Genomic DNA, 21,622 nt, shown 5'->3' with positions numbered 1-21,622 from the left:
AGGGCAGTATAACTACGCCACAAGTGACCCCATTTTGGAAAGAAGACACCCCAAGGTATTCCGTGAGGGGCATGGCAAGTTTTTAGAATTTTTTATTTTTTGTCGCAAGTTAGTGGAATATGAGACTTTGTAAGAAAAAATAAAAAAAATAAAATCATCATCATTTTCCGCTAACTTGTGACAAAAAATAAAAAGTTCTATGAACTCACTATGCCCATCAGCGAATACCTTAGGGTGTCTACTTTCCGAAATGGGGTCATTTGTGGGGGTTTTCTACTGTTTGGGCATTGTAGAACCTCAGGAAACATGACAGGTATTCAGAAAGTCAGAGCTGTTTCAAAAAGCGGAAATTCACATTTTTGTACCATAGTTTGTAAATGCTATAACTTTTACCCAAACCATTTTTTTTTTGCCCAAACATTTTTTTTTTATCAAAGACATGTAGAACAATAAATTTGGCGAAAAATGTATATATGGATGTCGTTTTTTTTGCAAAATTTTACAGCTGAAAGTGAAAAATGTCATTTTTTTGCAAAAAAATCGTTAAATTTCGATTAATAACAAAAAAAGTAAAAATGTCAGCGGCAATGAAATACCACCAAATGAAAGCTCTATTAGTGAGAAGAAAAGGAGGTAAAATTCATTTGGGTGGTAAGTTGCATGACCGAGCAATAAACCGCTAAAGTTGTGGAGTGCCGATTTGTAAAAAAGGGCCTGGTCACTAGGGGGGTATAAACCTGTGGTCCTTAAGTGGTTTACCACAGCAACCATTTTAACGTGTGTAAACTTGGCCAGTACTTTTTGTTGGGAGATGTGGTGGCCCTAACAGCCCGCCGCTCAGGACCTCTATAGGCCGCGCACTGCAGCCCCGCCTCAGTGCAATAAACGTGAGGAATCACTTTGGAAAAAATAAAAAATTATTTTCATCGTGATATTCTGACCTCCATAACTTTTTTATAGTTATGTCTTGGGGTCTCATTTTGCGGGACGATCTATTGTTTTTGACAATACCATTTTGGGGTGTGTATGATGATCACTTTTTATAAAATTTTCTTGGGAGATAAAGTGACGAAAAAACGTCAAATTGGCCTTTTTTTTATTTATTTCTGTTACGTCATTAACCATATCGGCAAACATTTTTTATATGTTAATAGTACAGGCGTTTTTGCATGCAACAATGCCCATGATGTTATTTTTTTGTTTGTTTGTTTCTATTCTGGTGAAAGGGGTGTGATTTGAATTTTTCTATATATTTTTTTAAAACTTCTTTTTTACTTTTTTTTGTGGTCCCCAAGTGAACCACGAGTTGTAATCATCAGAGAATGGAAATTGCTCCATTAGTCTGTCTAGAAATCACTATATCACAGTTCAGTGCTGCCACCTAGTGGCCTAGACTGGGATACACTAACAATGACTGGAAGCCGACCACAGACTGAGGCTTATTTATAGAACAAGGTGCTTTCCCCAATCTCCACTTGAGGAAAACGCGCCTGAATCGGAAGCTCGCACTTCCAGTTTTTAACACTCTCAGATGCCGTGGTTACATCTGACCACGGCATCTGAGGGGTTTATATCCAGGTCAGCATTACCACAGATTGTGGACATTGGCCTTGGGTTAGGGTTAGGGTTGTATGAAAAAGCAGGCACCAGCTCCGCTCCAGAGCGGACATCATCTTTAAAGCCCAACATGCCCAGTGCATTTTTTTGGCGGATGTCAGAAGGGGTTAATGGTCACATGACCAAATGTGTGTAGGACAGAGCTTTCTTTCTGCATGGACTCTTTTGTAGAGAGGGGCTGTGGATGACTGCGAGCAGCCATGTGAGGGGGGGCTAGTGGGATACAGGCTGTATGACCACCCCTCTATTGAGGGAGGGGAACTCATACGGCGTATTCTGGGGCCATGAGTGAGGCGCTTTATGGGGGCCGGAATTGGCAGAATGTAACTGTGTTGTTAGTACGTTATTACTTGGGGCCCGACTTTTGATTTTGCCCAGGGCCACATTTTGTCTAAAACCAGCCCTGATTAAAGGGGTTGTCCGGGTTCAGAGCAAGTCCCCCTGAGATTAGCATTTCATGCTCTGATGCTCCGGACCGCGCAGGCCAGGGGCTCTTCTGTTTCTAAAACTAGCTCTGCTAGGCAGAGTCTTCCACCTAGCAGAGACCCGGTACGTCACCAGATCTAATGAGAAGGCCCTCGTCCTGCGCAATTCAGCGCAGGTCAAGGGAGAGCATGGAATGGCAGAGGGGAGGAGTGGGGGAAGAAGGGGATATGTCCAGGGTCAGCTCTGAACCCAGAAAACTCCTTTAATCATGAAAAAAAAGGAAAAATAAATGTTATGTGTCACCTGTGCAATGACAGAGAAAGGTGCAGATACATTATAGCGAGACCTTTACCTGAAGAATCCTGGGATCCCCAGCCTGTACTGTATGGACACAAACACCACGTTCTCATAGGCGCTAATTGCAGAGCCATCAAATATACTAGCCAAGGCAAACACCAGCCCTCCACCATGTATGAAGAACATGACCTAGGGAAAAGGAGAACAGATTCAGGGAAAGCCACTGTTCTTTAACGGTACTACACAAGTTAGACTCACCCGCATGGTAAATGGTGTCATAAAGAGTGGAAATCTATGGAATGGATGAGCTCGTGGCTGTATAGTAACTCGCAATATAAACAGCATATAAAAGAATAGAAACTCTCTACTAAACAAGCACGATAGGGGTAATAACAGCTAGCACTGCAGACTCCCTTCGGGCACTTACAGGTAATTTGGATTGCTTGTCTCTGTCGGCTGGAGCAAACACATTCAGGTACAGGCAGTCCTCCGAGGTGCGGGGCATCTTAAAGGAGGATTGGTAATACTTTCCTACGCCATTCATATGATCTTCCAACTGTAAACACCTGAAATATACAAAATCAATAAAAAGTATCTGTTTGTAAATATGTGCATCACAAATGCTGACAAACAGATCATAGCTGCCCTGCCAATACAGGGACTCACATGGGGGGAAACTCGGAGGCGTCTCTAACAGAGCTCCAGGGCTCAGGAGGTTCCGGGTTGGCAAATCTCAGTGGTCCAACTGGAGGTCTTGCAAAAGGGACTCCAAAAAATGCATCTATGACTCTAGATGTTTCCTTTACTGGCACCGTAACGCCCCGTAGTTGTCCATATTTCGTGGTCAGCAACGGCCTTTTATCATTTTGACCTACAAACAATTTTTATTTTTTTTTTAGGTAATAAAAAATTACTGAAGTTAATTGGTTTCATTTTCTCCCAGTGCATCCTTCGTGAAATATGTACTTTGTGTTAATGCATAGAATTGATCAGCCACAACATTAATACTAAATACTAATAGCCAAATAGTGTGCAGTAGCCCTGTGTGCCGTCATAAAAGCTCTGGTACATGAAGTTATGGAATCTACAAAATCAATGAAGGTGTCTTGTATATATACTAATACTGTAGAAGCACTAATTATTTTTACTGATAATTACCTCCCACCATAAATGAGCCTAAAACTCCACTACTGTCCCCCAAGAGGAAAAAATATAACTAGTATAATAATATTTATGTAATAATGTTCAATAATGTTCAAAATGTATATCCACTATAATACTGCCTCCTATGTACAGGAATATAACTACTATAATACTGCTCCTATGTACAAGTATATAACTACTATAATACTGCCTCCTATGTACAAGAATATAACTACTATAATACTGCTCCTATGTACAAGAATATAACTACTATAATACTGCTCCTATGTGCAAGAATATAACTACTATAATACTGCTCCTATGTACAGGAATATAACTACTATAATACTGCTCCTATGTGCAAGAATATAACTACTATAATACTGCTCCTATGTACAAGAATATAACTACTATAATACTGTCTACTATGTACAAGAATATAACTACTATAATACTGCCTCCTATGTACAAGAATATAACTGCTATAATACTGCTCCTATGTACAGGAATATAACTACTATAATACTGCTCCTATGTACAAGTATATAACTACTATAATACTGCCTCCTATGTACAAGAATATAACTACTATAATACTTCTCCTATGTACAAGAATATAACTGCTATAATACTGCTCCTATGTACAGGAATATAACTACTATAATACTGCTCCTATGTACAAGTATATAACTACTATAATACTGCCTCCTATGTACAAGAATATAACTACTATAATACTTCTCCTATGTACAAGAATATAACTGCTATAATACTGCTCCTATGTACAAGAATATAACTACTATAATACTGCCTCCTATGTACAAGAATATAACTACTATAATACTGCTCCTATGTACAGGAATATAACTACTATAATACTGCTCCTATGTACAGGAATATAACTACTATAATACTGCCTACTATGTACAAGAATATAACTACTATAATACTGCCTACTATGTACAAGAATATAACTACTATAATACTGCCTCCTATGTACAAGAATATAACTACTATAATACTGCTCCTATGTACAAGAATATAACTACTATAATACTGCTCCTATGTACAAGAACATAACTACTATAATACTGCTCCTATGTACAGTAATTGTCACGGAAGGTGTGCAGGAAACTAGAAAACACAAAATGAATATACGACTGACTGGATCCAAAACTAAGGAACAAAAAGGGAGACCCCTGCATCAGACCTGGCTCTCTCCCTGACTGCTCAGCCTATGCGAAAATCCCAATGGTAGATGATCGCATATCCTCGTACCTCGACTGTATAACTCCTGAACACCCTATAATAGTGACGGGACACGACCACGGGCTCCCTAAACTAGATACGGAGGGAGTCAGGGTCACCTGGGATCCAGCAAACAGAAAAACAAAACTTATCATGTAGAAGACTGAGAAGTAGGAACAGCATGCACACACTCCAGGAAGTTGTATAAACTGCAAAGTGATGCACTATGGGAAAAGGATTTAAAGGGATGAAATCAGTGCAACTACATGACAGCTGAGAGAGGCTAACGAGATGAGAAAATGAAAGCAAAACAAAGGAACCTCAAGGAGGAGGTTCTAGACGTCTGTCAGAGCTTCTCGGATGTCTGGTGGTGACAGGAATATAACTACTATAATACTGCCTCCTATGTACAAGAATATAACTACTATAATACTGCCTCCTATGTACAAGAATATAACTACTATAATACTGCCTCCTATGTACAGGAATCTAACTACTATAATACTGCTCCTATGTACAAGAATATAACTACTATAATACTGCCTCCTATGTACAAGACTATAACTACTATAATACTGCCTCCTATGTACAAGAATATAACTACTATAATACTGCTCCTATGTACAAGAATATAACTACTATAATACTGCTCCTATATACAAGAATATAACTACTATAATACTGCCTCCTATGTACAAGAATATAACTACTATAATACTGCCTCCTATGTACAGGAATATAACTACTATAATACTGCTCCTATGTACAAGAATATAACTACTATAATACTGCCTCCTATGTACAAGAATATAACTACTATAATACTGCTCCTATGTACAAGAATATAACTACTATAATACTGCCTCCTATGTACAAGAATATAACTGCTATAATACTGCCTCCTATGTACAAGAATATAACTACTATAATACTGCTCCTATGTACAATGATATGACTAGCATAATACAATTCATGTAATAATAGTGGCTATGTTCTGGATTTGCCTGTTGCTGTGCGGCACTATTAATTGGGTTGTGTATTGCTCTCTTGCACACTGACCTCTAGTATCTGGCACCCTGGTTCTTGCCTGTTGCTGTGCGGCACTATTACTTGGGTTGTGTATTGCTCCCTTGCACTCTGCCCTCTAGTATCTGGCTCCCTGGTTCTCACCATTTGCTGTGTGGCACTATTACTTGGGTTCTATATTACTCCCTTGCACACTGCCCTCTATTATCCTGCTCCCTGTTTCTCACCGTTTGCTGTGGGGCACTATTACTTGGGTTCTATATTACTCCCTTGCACACTGCCCTCTAGTATCCTGCACCTTTGTTCTCACCTGTTGCTGTGGGGCACTATTACTTGGGTTGTGTATTGCTCCCTTGCACACTGACCTCTAGTATCTTGCACCCTGGTTCTTGCATGTTTCTGTGTAGCACTATTACTTGGGTTTTGTATTGCTCCCTTGCACACTGCCCTCTAGTATCCTATACTCCTGTTCTCACCGGTTGCTGTGGGGCACTATTACTTGGGTTGTGTATTGTTCCCTTGCACACTGCCCTCTAGTATCCTATACTCCTGTTCTCACCGGTTGCAGTGTGGCACTATTACTCGAGTTGTGTATTGTTCCCTGGCACACTGCCCTCTAGTATCTGGCACCCTGGTTCTCACCAGTTGCTGTGGGGCACTATTACTTGGGTTGTGTATTGTTCCCTTGCACACTGCCCTCTAGTATCCTATACTCCTGTTCTCACCGGTTGCAGTGTGGCACTATTACTCGAGTTGTGTATTGCTCCCTTGCACACTGCCCTCTAGTATCTGGCACCCTGGTTCTCACCGTTTGCTGTGGGGCACTATTACTTGGGTTGTGTATTGTTCCCTTGCACACTGACCTCTAGTATCCTGCTCCCTGGTTCTCACTGGTTGCTGTGGGGCACTATTACTTGGGTTGTGTATTGCTCCCTTGCACACTGACCTCTAGTATCTGGCACCCTGGTTCTCACCGGTTGCTGTGGGGCACTATTACTTGGGTTGTGTATTGTTCCCTTGCACACTGACCTCTAGTATCCTGCTCCCTGGTTCTCACTGGTTGCTGTGGGGCACTATTACTTGGGTTGTGTATTGCTCCCTTGCACACTGACCTCTAGTATCTGGCACCCTGGTTCTCACTGGTTGCTGTGGGGCACTATTACTTGGGTTCTGTATTATTCCCTTGCACACTGACCTCTAGTATCTGGCACCCTGGTTCTCACCGTTTGCTGTGGGGCACTATTACTTGGGTTCTGTATTATTCCCTTGCACACTGACCTCTAGTATCTTGCACCCTGGTTCTCACCGTTTGCTGTGGGGCACTATTACTTGGGTTGTGTATTATTCCCTTGCACACTGACCTCTAGTATCTGGCACCCTGGTTCTCACTGGTTGCTGTGGGGCACTATTACTTAGGTTGTGTATTGCTCCCTTGCACACTGACCTCTAGTATCTTGCACCCTGGTTTTCACCGTTTGCTGTGGGGCACTATTACTTGGGTTCTGTATTATTCCCTTGCACACTGACCTCTAGTATCTTGCACCCTGGTTCTCACCGTTTGCTGTGGGGCACTATTACTTGGGTTCTGTATTATTCCCTTGCACACTGACCTCTAGTATCTTGCACCCTGGTTCTCACCGTTTGCTGTGGGGCACTATTACTTGGGTTGTGTATTGCTCCCTTGCACACTGACCTCTAGTATCTGGCACCCTGGTTCTCACTGGTTGCTGTGGGGCACTATTACTTGGGTTGTGTATTGCTCCCTTGCACACTGCCCTCTAGTATCCTGTACCCTGGTTCTCACCGTTTGCTGTGGGGCACTATTACTGGGGTTCTGTATTGCTCCCTTGCACACTGCCCTCTAGTATCTGGCACCCTGGTTCTCACCTGTTGCTGTGGGGCACTATTACTTGGGTTGTGTATTGCTCCCTTGCACACTGACCTCTAGTATCTTGCACCCTGGTTCTCACCGTTTGCTGTGGGGCACTATTACTGGGGTTCTGTATTGCTCCCTTGCACACTGCCCTCTAGTATCTGGCACCCTGGTTCTCACCTGTTGCTGTGGGGCACTATTACTTGGGTTGTGTATTGCTCCCTTGCACACTGCCCTCTAGTATCTGGCACCCTGGTTCTCACCTGTTGCTGTGGGGCACTATTACTTGGGTTGTGTATTGCTCCCTTGCACACTGACCTCTAGTATCTGGCACCCTGGTTCTCACCGGTTGCTGTGGGGCACTATTACTTGGGTTGTGTATTGCTCCCTTGCACACTGCCCTCTAGTATCTGGCACCCTGGTTCTCACTGGTTGCTGTGGGGCACTATTACTTGGGTTGTGTATTGCTCCCTTGCACACTGCCCTCTAGTATCTGGCACCCTGGTTCTCACCGGTTGCTGTGGGGCACTATTACTTGGGTTGTGTATTGCTCCCTTGCACACTGCCCTCTAGTATCCTGCACCCTGGTTCTCACCTGTTGCGATCACTGTTAGAATGAAGGGGCTGAGGAGCAGAATGTGCGGCAGAATCGCCATGTCCTGTGTGCTGCGGTCTCCAGCGGACGCTGTTCTTCCAGGTCAGAGTCCTTGGTTGCAGGAGGAGATCTGAGCTCTCTAATAATACATTACTAGTTACTGTTTAACTAATCAAAGTTTAATTACTGATCTGTATTGGCATTAATCGCTGGGCAACAAAGCTGCACCCGTTATATCTATGGTCCACTCACCCTGGCACTTGCCCATGTGTACTGGAGTTTATAGGTTGCAGTCCTGTACACACTGAGCAGATAAGAGTTCAGAGTAAAGGTAACTATGGAGAAAGTTCTGGAACTCTGCATTATCACTCTTAGGGCAGCTGCAGGTACTACTGACCCCATCATCACTGGTGCAGGAATCCATCCATACAAGCCTCAAGAAAGAAACAATCTGGCGCCTCCTCTCTTCTGCGGTTACTATGAATCTGTGCAGGGCCTTCTCCTGGTATTGTTCCACCTTATCCTCTTCATCTTTGCCCGGGGAGGAAGGTGACATGACATGCCACTGGTTCTTTAACTAAAAAGTGGTGCAATTACTCCCAGGCCCTGGGCTCATGAATACCCCAAGGAAAAGTAGCCCGCCTCCAGCAATAGTATGATACGATGAATGAGCAAGTGGATGTTTTTTTTTTATTACTCACAAGTCACAGAAGATGCTGAAAGCAGTTACTGTTCGGGTCTCTGCATCCATGGACAGGTCGGATTATGTCGGCTTGCTCACAGTTCGCTCCTCAGTAAACAGTTCATGAACCCGTCCAGTCTCCCGTAAGGTGCAGCATGTTGCTCCATCTTGTTGGACATTTTTTCTTCTGCTGTTTCTTGATCATAGAACTGTTCTCACTTTTTGTGTTCCTGACACTGTGCACCAAATGCCAATTTCCTGGTTGTGAAGTGGTATTTCGCGAGTCAAATGGGGATTTTCAGTGGACCAGTATCTCGTATTCTGGGAGATTACGTGACCTCATAAATGAAACCAAGCTTCATCCATCATGAAGTCCAGCAATAGGTCCAATGTCTGTCAGGCATCACAGTCAGTAACCAAGTCCAGTAATTTAGGCATTTAGCTTTATACATTGGACAACTGAGACACATTCACAGCCATTAGTGTCTAAACCACTGCCAAAAAAGTGAGTGCACCCCTAAATGGCCAAATTGTGCCCAGAGTGTCAGTATTCTGTGAGGCCACCATTATTTTCCAGCACTGACTTAACTCTCTAGAGTCTTGGGCATAGAGGTCACTGGAACTTCACAGGTTCCACTGGAATCCTCTTCCTTCTCCATGACAACATCACGGAGCTGGTGGATGTTAGAGACCTTGAGCTCCTCCATTTACCATTTGAGGAGGCCCCACAGCTGCTCCATAGGGTTTAGGTCTGGAGACATGCTTGGCCGGTCCAGCACCTTTACCCTCAGGTCCTTTACAAGGCAGTGGTCGTCTTGGAAGCGTTTGGGGTTATCATCATGTTGGAATACTGGCCTGCGACCCAGAAGGGAGGGGTTCATGCACTGCTTCATTATATCACAGGACATGGCGGCATTCATGGTTCCTTCCATGACCTGTAACCCCCCACAGCCGGCAGCACTCATGCAGCCCCAAACCTTGACACTCCACCATGCCTAATTTTAGGCAGGAAACACTGGTCTTTCTACTCCTCACCTGGTTGCCGTCACACACGCTGACACCATCTGAACTAATCTCATCAGACCGCAGGACGTGGTTCCAGTAATCCGTGTCCTTAGTCTGCTGGTCTTCAGCAAACTGTTTGCGGCTTTCTTCTTCATTATCTTTAGAAGAGCAATGATTCTTTTCTTCACATCCTCAGAGTTCTTCGCCACGAGGAGCCATGTTGGACTTCCAGTGACCGGTATGAGAGAGTGTGAGAGCGAGAACACCAAATGTACCGCACCTGCCCCCATTCACACCTGAGACCTTGTAACACTAACGAGTCACATGACCCTGGGGAGGGAAAATGGCTAATTGGGCACATTTTGGCCATTCTCACTTAGGGGTGTCCTCACTTTTGTTGCCAGCAGTTCACACACTAATAGCTGGGGGTTGAGTTATTTTGAGGACACGCCCAATTTACACTGTTATACAAGCCGTACACTGACTACTGTACATTGTATCAAAGGGTCAGATCTTCAGTGTTGTCCCAAGAAAAGATTTATAAAAATGGGAGGGGTGTACTTACTTATGTGAGATACTGTAATATCTCCTACCATTTTGAGTCTACAGCTGCTATGGTTACATATGCATCTTCCTGGCAACAGACAACAAACCTTGGGCAGTCAGATCTTGCAGCCATAGTCCATACTTCCATGTATTTCCCACCTTTCCATTATACATTTGTTGTGTAAAGTGTAGTTCACTACGTAGTGAAAAAAATTCTGCAATAACCTAAAATAATGTGCACTGCTATCAGAAGCCCCACGCCTTACCGCAGCACTAGATGCAGGTATCGCCCCCCATAACTGTCAATGTGGCAGCAGTCATTTATCCACATGACCTCCTCCTTGGCTGCGTCCTCTTCTGCAACGGCACTGAAAGCATTCAGGCAGCAGAATGTTTCTGAAGGCACATGATGGAGGCTATGTTAAGAACTATGTATGCTGCCACACCTGCCACAATTGTATAGAGGCGGCACCCCAGGACAGCAGGGCGGCTTCAAAATGTCTGCTGTAGTACTGGGTGAAGCTTCTTACACCACTAGGGGTCTAACCGGTATAATTAACAAAGTAGGAGGCAGTTACAAAAGATTCTGACTGCACAGGTTTGTTTGTTGTCTGTTACCATGGAGATGCATAGACCACAGCAATATTACATTTCTAAAGAACATTATTTTCACAATTGCCTTCTTTTTTATTTAAAGGGAACCTGTCATGTGGATATTTGATTATAATCTAATTATATACAATCATTAACTACTAAAAAGTACCTTAGATGTATTCACTTACTGGTGTGACAGATGGTTACCTCATAATATACACATAAAGATGCCACATGCCGCATGCTAATGAGCTGATTTGAGTCCAGCGTGACATCACTGAGTCCAGCGTTTTTTTTTTTATTCAGAGCTATAGTCACTCCTCTTCCCACCGGCTGCTGATTTATATGGAAAATAACTGTCAATCAGCAGCAGGTAGGCGGGGAGACTCAGGAGCTCATGAATATTCAGGACTCATCATTATGAGCTGGAGCTTTTCAATACAAGATGTTGGCAGGTTGACTGGGTGAATTAAAGAAAGTGAGCCAGCATTTCGCTAAGGCCCCTTTCACACGAGCGAGTATTCCACGCGGGTGCGATGCGCGAGTTGAACGCATTGCACCCGCACTGAATCCTGACCCATTCATTTCTATGGGGCTGTTCACATGGGCGGTGATTTTCACGCATCACTTATGCGTTGCGTGAAAATTGCAGCATGCTCCTCTTTGTGCGTTGCGGCCCCCTAGAAGTGAATGGGGTTGCGTGAAAATCGCAAGCATCCGCAAGCAAGTGCGGATGCGGTGCGATTTTCACGCATGGGTTCTAGGTGACAGTCTATTCACTGTATTATTTTCCCTTATAACATGGTTATAAGGGAAAATAATAGCATTCTGACTACAGAATGCATAGTATAATAGTGCTGGAGGGGTTAAAAAAATTAAAAAGTTAACTCACCTTATCCTCTTGTTCGTGTAGTTCGTTCCCGGTCTGTTCTTTGCTAGCTGTGGGCTAAAGGACCTGTGGTGATGTCAGATCACATGCTCCATCACCACGGTGATGGACCATGTGATTGGAGCATGTGATCTGACGTCACCACAGGTCATTCAGCCCAAGCCCACAGCTAGCAAAGAACAGACCGGGAACTACGCGAACAAGAGGATAAGGTGAGTTAACTTTTTTTTTTTTTTTAACCCTTCCAGCATTATTATACTATGCATTCTGTAGTCAGAATGCTATTATTTTCCCTTATAACCATGTTATAAGGGAAAATAATACAATCTTCAGAACATCAATCCCAAGCCCGAACTTCTGTGAAGAAGTTCGGGTTTGGGTACCAAACATGCGCGACTTTTCTCACACGAGTGCAAAACACATGACAATGTTTTGCACTCGCGCGGAAAAATCACGCGTGTTCCTGCAACGCACCCGCCTCTTATCCGGGCAAAAAACATGACGCCCGTGTGAAAGAGGCCTAAGAGAATCAGTCACTTATTTATGTTGCCTTTAGTTAGGACACCATAAAACTGGTACAGGTTCCCTTTAAGTTCCAATAGAGGAATAAAAGAAAAAAATACAACCTCCTGTGAAGTTGGAGAAAGCCTGTCAGCTATACTTGATGTATTTTGTAGGACACTACTATACAGCTCCTTAGACCTTTCACTAAGTTCTCATGATGAGTACAGGCTGCTTTCTAAACCTTTAGGCTACTTTCCAATTAGCAGTCCAACGCCAGACCAGTGACAGTCACTAAGGATGGAGGCAAAGATCACTGACCTTGGAGCCATTCCCACTGGTCTGGCTGAACAAGTTAAAAAAATGGGTAATAAAGATTGTGTTGAAATCCTATCATATCATTGTATATGGCGGTATTATCTGTCAAATCCTGTGCACAGTTGGAGAAGGTGCATGAATGGAGAAGGTGGATGAATGGAGAAGGTGGATGAATGGAGAAGGTGGATGAATGGAGAAGGTGGATGAATGGAGAAGGTGGATGAATGGAGAAGGTGGATGAATGGAGAAGGTGCATGAATGGAGAAGGTGCATGAATGGAGAAGGTGCATGAATGGTGAAGGTGCATGAATGGTGAAGGTGCATGAATGGTGAAGGTGCATGAATGGTGAAGGTGCATGAATGGTGAAGGTGCATGAATGGTGAAGGTGCATGAATGGTGAAGGTGCATGAATGGAGAAGGTGCATGAATGGAGAAGGTGCATGAATGGAGAAGGTGCATGAATGGAGAAGGTGCATGAATGGAGAAGGTGCATGAATGGAGAAGGTGCATGAATGGAGAAGGTGCATGAATGGAGAAGGTGCATGAATGGAGAAGGTGCATGAATGGAGAAGGTGGATAAATGGAGAAGGTGGGCACCAATATGGTTAGTACAGCCCCTTGGGCACCTTACCAGGCTCATTTACATATCTCTAAAATAATTTTTTAAGCACAATAAAATGACATCGCTTTATGGGACAGGTATATTGGGAACATGTGTCACGGCGGGCGTGCACTCAGACTAACAGATAACCCACCAACCAGGCTCTGGGCGAGAGACAGGGAAGGGTCACCTCCTAGCTAATCCCTGACCTCTTTCCCTGCACTGCTCTGCTCAGCCCACATGCAGACCTTAATGGTAGTTATGATGTGTCCCCATGCCTGGGCTGAATTCACCCTAAATTCCCCAAGATGGTGAAGAGAGGAAATAGGAGCAGCCTGCTCGCACATAACCTGGATGGGAGAGATAACACAAAACAACCAAACTTGAAATCACACTTCTCTTTCTGAGATGGAACAGACAACCTTCCTTCCTAGCTTCCAAGACCACAATGATTCCTATAATCCGCTCAGAGCACTGGGCTGGTGTGCTATTTAAACTAATGACCCCACCCAGTGCACCTGATGAGAGGCGGATCCAGCACGGCTCCAAAACAAATACTAAACTCGTGCTGCTACCCTGGCCGAGCTACGCACATCGTCAGAGGGGGGCATGACAGTACCCCCCCTTCTACGGGTGACCTCCGGACACCCAGGACCAACCTTATCCGGATGGGACCTATGAAAAGCCCTCACCAGTCGGCTGGCATTGACATCCAACGCCGGAACCCACATCCTCTCCTCAGGGCCGTATGCCCTCCAGTGCACCAGGTACTGAAGGGAACCTCAAAGAACTCTAAAGTCGAGAATCCTGGAGATCTCAAACTCCAAGTTTCCCTCGACTAGAACAGGAGGAGGAGGCAATGGCAATGGTTCCACCGGTCTCACGTATTTTTTTTTAGTAAAGACCTGTGGAACACATCATGGATCCTCCAAGTCTGCGGAAGATCCAGCCAAAACGCCACAGGATTGATCACCGCAGAAGTTTTATACGGACCAATAAATCTTGGACCCAGTTTCCAAGATGGCACTCTCAATTTGATATTCTTAGTGGACAACTACACCAGATCACCCACACACAGGTCCGGACCAGTCACACGTCTCTTGTCAGCCATTCGTTTATACCTCTCACCCATCTTCTCCAAATTCCCTTGAATCCTCCGCCAGATGGAGGATAAGGCAGAAGAGAATCTCTCCGCCTCTGGCATCCCAGAGGAACCAGTCCCAGAAAAGGTACCAAACTGAGGATGGAAACCGTATGTGCCAAACAATGGCGACTTACCCGTGGACTCCTGCCTATTGTTATTCAACGCAAATTCTGCTAAGGACAAGAATGAGGACCAGTCCTCCTGATTCTCAGCCACAAAGCACCTCAAGTAGGTCTCCAGGTTTTGATTAGTACGCTCCGTTTGACCATTCGACTGCGGATGAAAAGCCGAAGAGAATGAAAGTTGAATGCCAAGCCGAGAGCAGAATGCCCTCCAAAACCTGGAGACAAACTGCGTGCCCCTATCAGAGACCACATCCGAAGGAATACCATGCAATTTCACAATATTATCCACAAAAATCTGTGCAAGAGTCTTAGCGTTAGGCAGACTAGTTAGTGGTATAAAGTGAGCCATTTTACTGAAACGGTCAACTACCACCAAAATCACTGTTCTCCCGGAGGAACTCGGCAGATCCGTAATAAAGTCCATCGACAAATGCGTCCAAGGACAAGACTGAATAGACAATTGAAGAAGTGAACCAGCCGGTTGAGTATGAGCAACCTTTGACCGAGCGCAGGTTTCACAAGCTGTCACGTAATTCTGAATGCTCTTACGTAACCCTGGCCACCAGAACCTCCGAGATACTAGATCACAGGTGGACTTACCACCAGGATGTCCAGTGAGGACAGTATCGTGATGTTCCTTGAACACCTTGTATCGCAGGCCCTCAGGAACAAACAACCTTCCTGGGGGACAAGAACCAGGAGCCCCCTCCTGGGCTCCCAACACCTCCATCTCCAATTCAGGGTACAAAGCGGAGACCACCACCCCATCCGCCAAAATTGGCGCAGGATCCTCTGAATCACCTCCCCTAGGAAAGCTGCGAGACAAGGCATCTGCCCTGACGTTCTTGACCCCTGGGCGAAAGGCAACCACAAAATTGAACCTGGTAAAAACCTGTGACCATCTGGCCTGCCTAGGGTTCAGACGCTTGGCAGATTGCAGGTAAGCCAAATTATTTTGGTCTGTACACACCGTAACGGGGTGAGACGCCCCCTCTAACCAGTGACACCATTCCTCAAAGGTCAACTTGATAGCCAACAACTCTATCTCCAACATCATAATTCCTCTCGGCGACCGAGAGCTTCTTTGAGAAAAAGGCACATGGGACCCACTTGCCAGGGGATGAACTCTGTGACAGCACCGCTCCAACCCCCACCTCTGCATCAACCTCCACTACAAATGGCTGAGACACATCCGGCTGCACCAGAATGGGAGCAGACGCAAAACGCTCCTTAATAGCCAAAAAGACCTGCAATGCCTCATCCGACCAGACAGAAACGTTGGCGCCCTTCTTGGTCATATCAGTGAGAGGTTTTACTATGGTAAAATAGTTTGAAATAAATTTTCTATAATAATTCGTAAACCCCAAGGAACGCATCAAAGCTTTCTGATTCTCTAGTCGGTTCCACTCCAGAACCGCCCGGACCTTTTTGGGGTCCATACAAAAACCAGAATCAGAAAGCATGTATCCCAAGAACGGAAGATCTTGCACCGCAAACAAACATTTCTCCAATTTGGCGTATAATTTATTCTCCCGAAGGATCGTCAAAACCTGTCTCACATGATCCTGATGGGTCTTCAGATCAGGAGAATAAATTAAAATGTCATCCAGGTAAACTACTACGAACCTCCCCACCAAGTGATTAAAAATGTCATTGACGAATCGCTGAAATACTGCTGGCACGTTCGTCAACCCAAAAGGCATAACCAGGTTCTCAAAATGACCCTCGTGCGTATTGAAGGCCATTTTCCACTACTCCCCCTCCTTGATTCTGATCAGATTGTAGGCCCCTCTCAAATCCAACTTGGAGAACTCCTTGGCTCCAACAATCTGATCAAAAAGATCAGAGATCAAAGGAAGGAGATATGGATCCCGGAGATCCATCCTTTTTCTTCACAAAGAACAAACCTACTGCCACTGGAGACTTAGATCGTCTAATATGGCCCTTTGCCAAACTCTCGGCGACATACTTTCGCATGACCTCTCTTTCGGGTTGAGAGAGGTTGCAAAGCCGAGACTTTGGCAACTTAGCCCCCGGAATGAGATTAACTGGACAATCATAGTCTCGATGAGGGGGCAATTCCTGAGCCCCACCCTCCAAAAAGACATCCGCAAAATCCGAGAGATACTGAGGTAAAGCCGTAACGGACACACCAGAGATAGATGTGCCAAGACAATTATCCAAACAAAACTCACTCCAACCAATGATTTGTCTCGCTTGCCAGTCTATAATTGGGTTATGTCGAGTCAACCATGGCAACCCCAACACTATTGGCGCTGGCAAATCCTTCATGACAAAACAAGAAATAATTTCAACATGTGAATCACCCACCCTTAAGTGAATACCATGAAGTAAGGCTCCTTTGAGAAAGAGGGGAAGAATCAATGGCAAAAACACGAATCTCGTTCTCTAAAGTGCAAGTACTTCGTTCTAGGTTTTGAAGGAAAAAAAAGTCAATTAGGTTTACCCCAGCACCACAATCAAGGAATACATCAACAAAAACATTTTATGACTCTAGCGCCACCATAGCTGGAAGGAGAAAACGGGAACTGCAGGGAGCTTGCTTACCTGCCTGCTCCACCACACCATTCATACTACCAAGTGTCAGGGAAGTTTTTTTTTCTTTTTTCTTTTTCTCTTCCACCTGTGGTTTAACATAAGGACAAGCAAAAATAAAATGACTTCTCTTTCCACAATAGTAACATAGTTTGTGCACTTTCCTAAAGTCTCTACTATTAGAATGGCAAGAAACCTGACCCAACTGCATGGGCTCCTCCGCTACCCCAGAGTTACCTGTAACATCACCCGGGATGGCAGTAGAGACAAAACCACTCACAGAAGGGATACCTTGCGCGGAGGGAGCCCTATACCTCTCTCTGATACGTCTATCTAGCCGTACTGCTAAAGACATGGCGTTCTCCAAAGAGTCTGGGTATTTGTGAAAAGCAAGGGCATCCTTCAATCTTTCAGATAACCCCTGACAAAACTGACTACGTAACGCGGGATCATTCCACTCTGATTCAGTAGCCCACCTCCTAAACTCAACACAGTAAGCCTCTGCAGTATGTTCCCCCTGAAACAAATCGAGACCCAATCTGGGTCATCGTAGATTAATCCCAGAGCCTTAAAAAATTCCTCCACCGACCAGAGGGCCGGGAACCAGGTGGCAGAGAAAAGGCCCAGGATTGCGCGTCCCCTTTAAGCAGAGAAATAACTATACCTATCCTCTGACTCTCATCACCTGATGACGATGGACGCAGCCAAAAGTACAATTTGCAAGATTCTCTAAAACGGATAAAGTCATCCGTACTTCCTGAAAATCGATCAGGAAGAGCCACTTTAGGCTCCACACAAATTTGACCTGCACCAGCTGCCAGAGCATTCTGACACAGTGTGACCGAACCACGTAGCTTTCCAACCTCTAGGGATAGCCCCTGCAAGCGGACAACCAGTGCTTTAATTGACGCCATCAAAAAAACGCTAGTAATGGCAGTCACAGTATGGCGGATTATAATGTCACGGCGGGCGTGCACTCAGACTCACAGATAACCCACCAACCCGGCTCTTGGCGAGAGACAGGGGAAGGGTCACCTCCTAGGTAATCCCTGACCTCTTTCCCTACACTGCTCAGCCCACATGCAGACCTTAATGGTAGTTATGATGTGTCCCCATGCCTGGGCTGAATTCATCCTAAATTCCCTGAGATGGTAAAGAGGGGAAATAGGAGCAGCCTGCTCTCACATAACCTGGATGGGAGAGATAACACAAAACAACCAAACTAGAAATCACACTTATCTTTCAGAGCTGGAACAGACAACCTTCATTCCTAGCTTCCAAGTCCACAATGATTCCTATAATCCGCTCAGAGCCCTGGGCTGGTGTGCTATTTAAACTAATGACCCCACCCAGTGCGCCTGAGAGGGATCCAGCACGGCTCCAAAACAAATACTAAACTCGTGCTGCTATCCTGGCCAAGCTCCGCACATAGTCAGAGGAGGGCATGACAACATGCTAGCAGCGATCTAGCCTTGCATGTCCACAGCTCTATAAGCTAAAACGAGGTGACATAATCCCTTTAAGTTCAGTTTAGTATTTCTGAGCTGGAATAGTTCATTCCAGTTTAGCTCCCCCTCTGTGAGCAGAGTGGGCTGTGCCCATATCCTGCCTCATGGGTGGAGAAGGAAGTTAGAGTTAGTGTGCCAGCCACCCCTGCTAGGGGTAGGTTGTGCGTGTAGGAGTTCCCATATATAGGGAATCAAGCCAGGATCTCGTCTCAGCTGAGACATTGATCATCATCCCCAGCCTGAGCCCTTCAGCCTCAGCTGGAAGAAACAAGCAGACAACTCCAGAATTCCAGGAAGAAAGCATACTCTGTGAAGATAACTGTGAGTCAAGTTCCAGAGACCCAGGAGAAGCCATTTCTCCTCAGCTAGTCAGTCCCCATACAGCAGAAAATAGAAAGTGCAGAAGCCAAATTCCTGCCACAGTATAGAGCTAACACGCAGACGTCTTTTCCTGCAAGCTCCAGGTATGTAATAGAGCAGAAGATAAATTCCTGCCAACCATTACCAATACCTGCTGGGACCGAAGACTAAAGCTGTATCTTGCTTGGATGAAAGCTACAACCAGTAAAGAACTTTACCCAAGGTCTGGATCTCAATTACTGCTGCAAAATTCCTCTATTACTAGCACCACACTCAATTTATTGCAAGTGAACCAGGATCCAGGAGTCCAGCCATACCCAGGTAGGAGACACCGTCTACACAATTACTACCACCATACAGAGACATTACACCACTCTGGCATTCCTAACCTGGTACGTGAGTTATAACACCTTAGTGGACCCTGTGACAGTACCCTGCGCATTCTGCAATTAGCATCACAAACAAAACTATAGACTATTGTACCCATATCCTGACCCACTGCACAATTTGGCATCCGTGTAACCATACCACGGTCCTGCTCGCTGCAAATGGAGAAGGCAAATGAGTGGAGAAGGCAAATGAGTGGAGAAGGCGGATGAGTGGAGAAGGAGGATGAGTGGAGAAGGAGGATGAGTGGAGAAGGAGGATGAGTGGAGAAGGAGGATGAGTGGAGGAGGCGGATGAGTGGAGGAGGCGGATGAGTGGAGGAGGCGGATGAGTGGAGGAGGCGGATGAGTGGAGGAGGCGGATGAGTGGAGGAGGCGGATGAGTGGAGGAGAAGGCAAATGAGTGGAGAAGGCAAATGAGTGGAGAAGGCAAATGAGTGGAGAAGGCAAATGAGTGGAGAAGGCAAATGAGTGGAGAAGGCAAATGAGTGGAGAAGGCAAATGAGTGGAGAAGGCAAATGAGTGGAGAAGGCAAATGAGTGGAGAAGGCGGATGAGTGGAGAAGGAGGATGAGTGGAGAAGGCGGATGAGTGGAGAAGGCGGATGAGTGGAGAAGGCGGATGAGTGGAGAAGGCGGATGAGTGAAGAAGGCGGATGAGTGGAGGAGGCGGATGAGTGGAGGAGGCGGATGAGTGGAGAAGGCGGATGAGTGGAGAAGGCGGATGAGTGGAGGAGGCGGATGAGTGGAGGAGGCGGATGAGTGGAGGAGGCGGATGAGTGGAGGAGGCGGATGAGTAGAGAAGGCGGATGAGTGGAGAAGGCGGATGAGTGGAGAAGGCGGATTAGTGGAGAAGGCGGATTAGTGGAGAAGGCGGATTAGTGGAGAAGGCGGATTAGTGGAGAAGGCGGATTAGTGGAGAAGGCAAATGAATGGAGAAGGCGGATGAGTGGAGAAGGAGGATGAGTGGAGAAGGAGGATGAGTGGAGAAGGCGGATTAGTGGAGAAGGCGGATTAGTGGAGAAGGCGGATTAGTGGAGAAGGCGGATTAGTGGAGAAGGCAAATGAATGGAGAAGGCGGATGAGTGGAGAAGGAGAATGAGTGGAGAAGGAGAATGAGTGGAGAAGGCGGATGAGTGGAGAAGGCGGATTAGTGGAGAAGGCGGATGAGTGGAGAAGGCGGATGAGTGGAGAAGGAGAATGAGTGGAGAAGGCAAATGAGTGGAGAAGGCGAATGAGTGGAGAAGTCAAATGAGTGGAGAAGGCGGATTAGTGGAGAAGGCGGATTAGTGGAGAAGGCGGATGAGTGGAGAAGGCGGATGAGTGGAGAAGGCGGATGAGTGGAGAAGGTGAGTTAAGCGCCTTTAACCAGACTTATAAATTCAAAATTTTATTAGCATTGTTCAAACTGCTTCATGCCTTAAAGAGGACCTTTCATGGGTCCAAAGAATAGGAACTAAGTAGCAGGCTACATAGAGCGGCGCCCAAAGATGTCCCAGCACTTACTATTATTCCTGGGCGCCGCTCCGTTTGCCCGCTGTGGCCCCCGGTAATTTCTCAACATTCAGAACAATCACAGCGCAGAGCTCAGAGCAAGGGAGAAAAAAAACCTCCTTGGCTCTATGCTCTGCTCTGCGATTGGACAGCGCTGCTGTCAGGGAGAAGAAGAGACACTGGCGTCTCCTCCTACTTGCTCTGAATGATGAGAAATTACCGGGAGCCACAGCGGATGAATGGAGCAGTGCCCAGGAATAATAGTAAGTGCACTTACTCTATGTAGCCTACTACTTAGTTCATATTATTTGGACCCATGAAAGGTCCTCTTTAAACATACTGCACCCTCCAGGGCAGGAAACCGCTGGTGCTGCCACCTGTAGACAAGCATCTGCCCAAGAATCAGCAGATATATGCATCATATACACAGTCAGAGCAGAGCAACCACGTCCAGGACCTCTGCTCTTCAGCTGCTGTTACTCAGATCCGTCAGCAGGAGGCGGCAGCGACTGACATCGCTGGCCGACTACCAAAGCCAATCAGTGAGAATTGTTCTTATGGGAGAAGCTACACTTACCACCTATAATGAGGCATTCTAAAATTAATGTCTAATTAGGCAACTGCTATTTCAGTAATTCTCTAATCATATTTACAAATTCTTGAGCAATTTACTAATGAGTCCAACAGCA

General features: G+C 45.4%; 1 protein-coding gene across 1 annotated transcript in view; it reads right to left on the bottom strand.

Annotated features, from left to right (window-relative positions):
* The window catches only part of LOC122924156 (fatty acyl-CoA hydrolase precursor, medium chain-like), a 31,119-nt gene extending 22,742 nt beyond the window's left edge, over positions 1 to 8,377 (bottom strand). Inside the window, exons 1-4 of the mRNA XM_044275092.1 lie at positions 8,226 to 8,377; positions 3,007 to 3,211; positions 2,768 to 2,906; positions 2,396 to 2,529 (exon numbers count right to left, since the gene is read on the bottom strand). Of these exons, the coding sequence (XP_044131027.1) occupies positions 2,396 to 2,529; positions 2,768 to 2,906; positions 3,007 to 3,211; positions 8,226 to 8,286 (539 nt within the window). The 5' untranslated portion in view covers positions 8,287 to 8,377. The remainder of the gene's footprint in view (positions 1 to 2,395; positions 2,530 to 2,767; positions 2,907 to 3,006; positions 3,212 to 8,225) is intronic.
* Positions 8,378 to 21,622: the final 13,245 nt, after the last annotated feature.

Source organism: Bufo gargarizans, unplaced genomic scaffold, assembly GCF_014858855.1.
Source record: "Bufo gargarizans isolate SCDJY-AF-19 unplaced genomic scaffold, ASM1485885v1 original_scaffold_870_pilon, whole genome shotgun sequence".
In the NCBI taxonomy this organism is placed as follows: Eukaryota; Metazoa; Chordata; class Amphibia; order Anura; family Bufonidae; genus Bufo; species Bufo gargarizans.
This window is presented reverse-complemented; position numbering and strand designations above follow the sequence as displayed.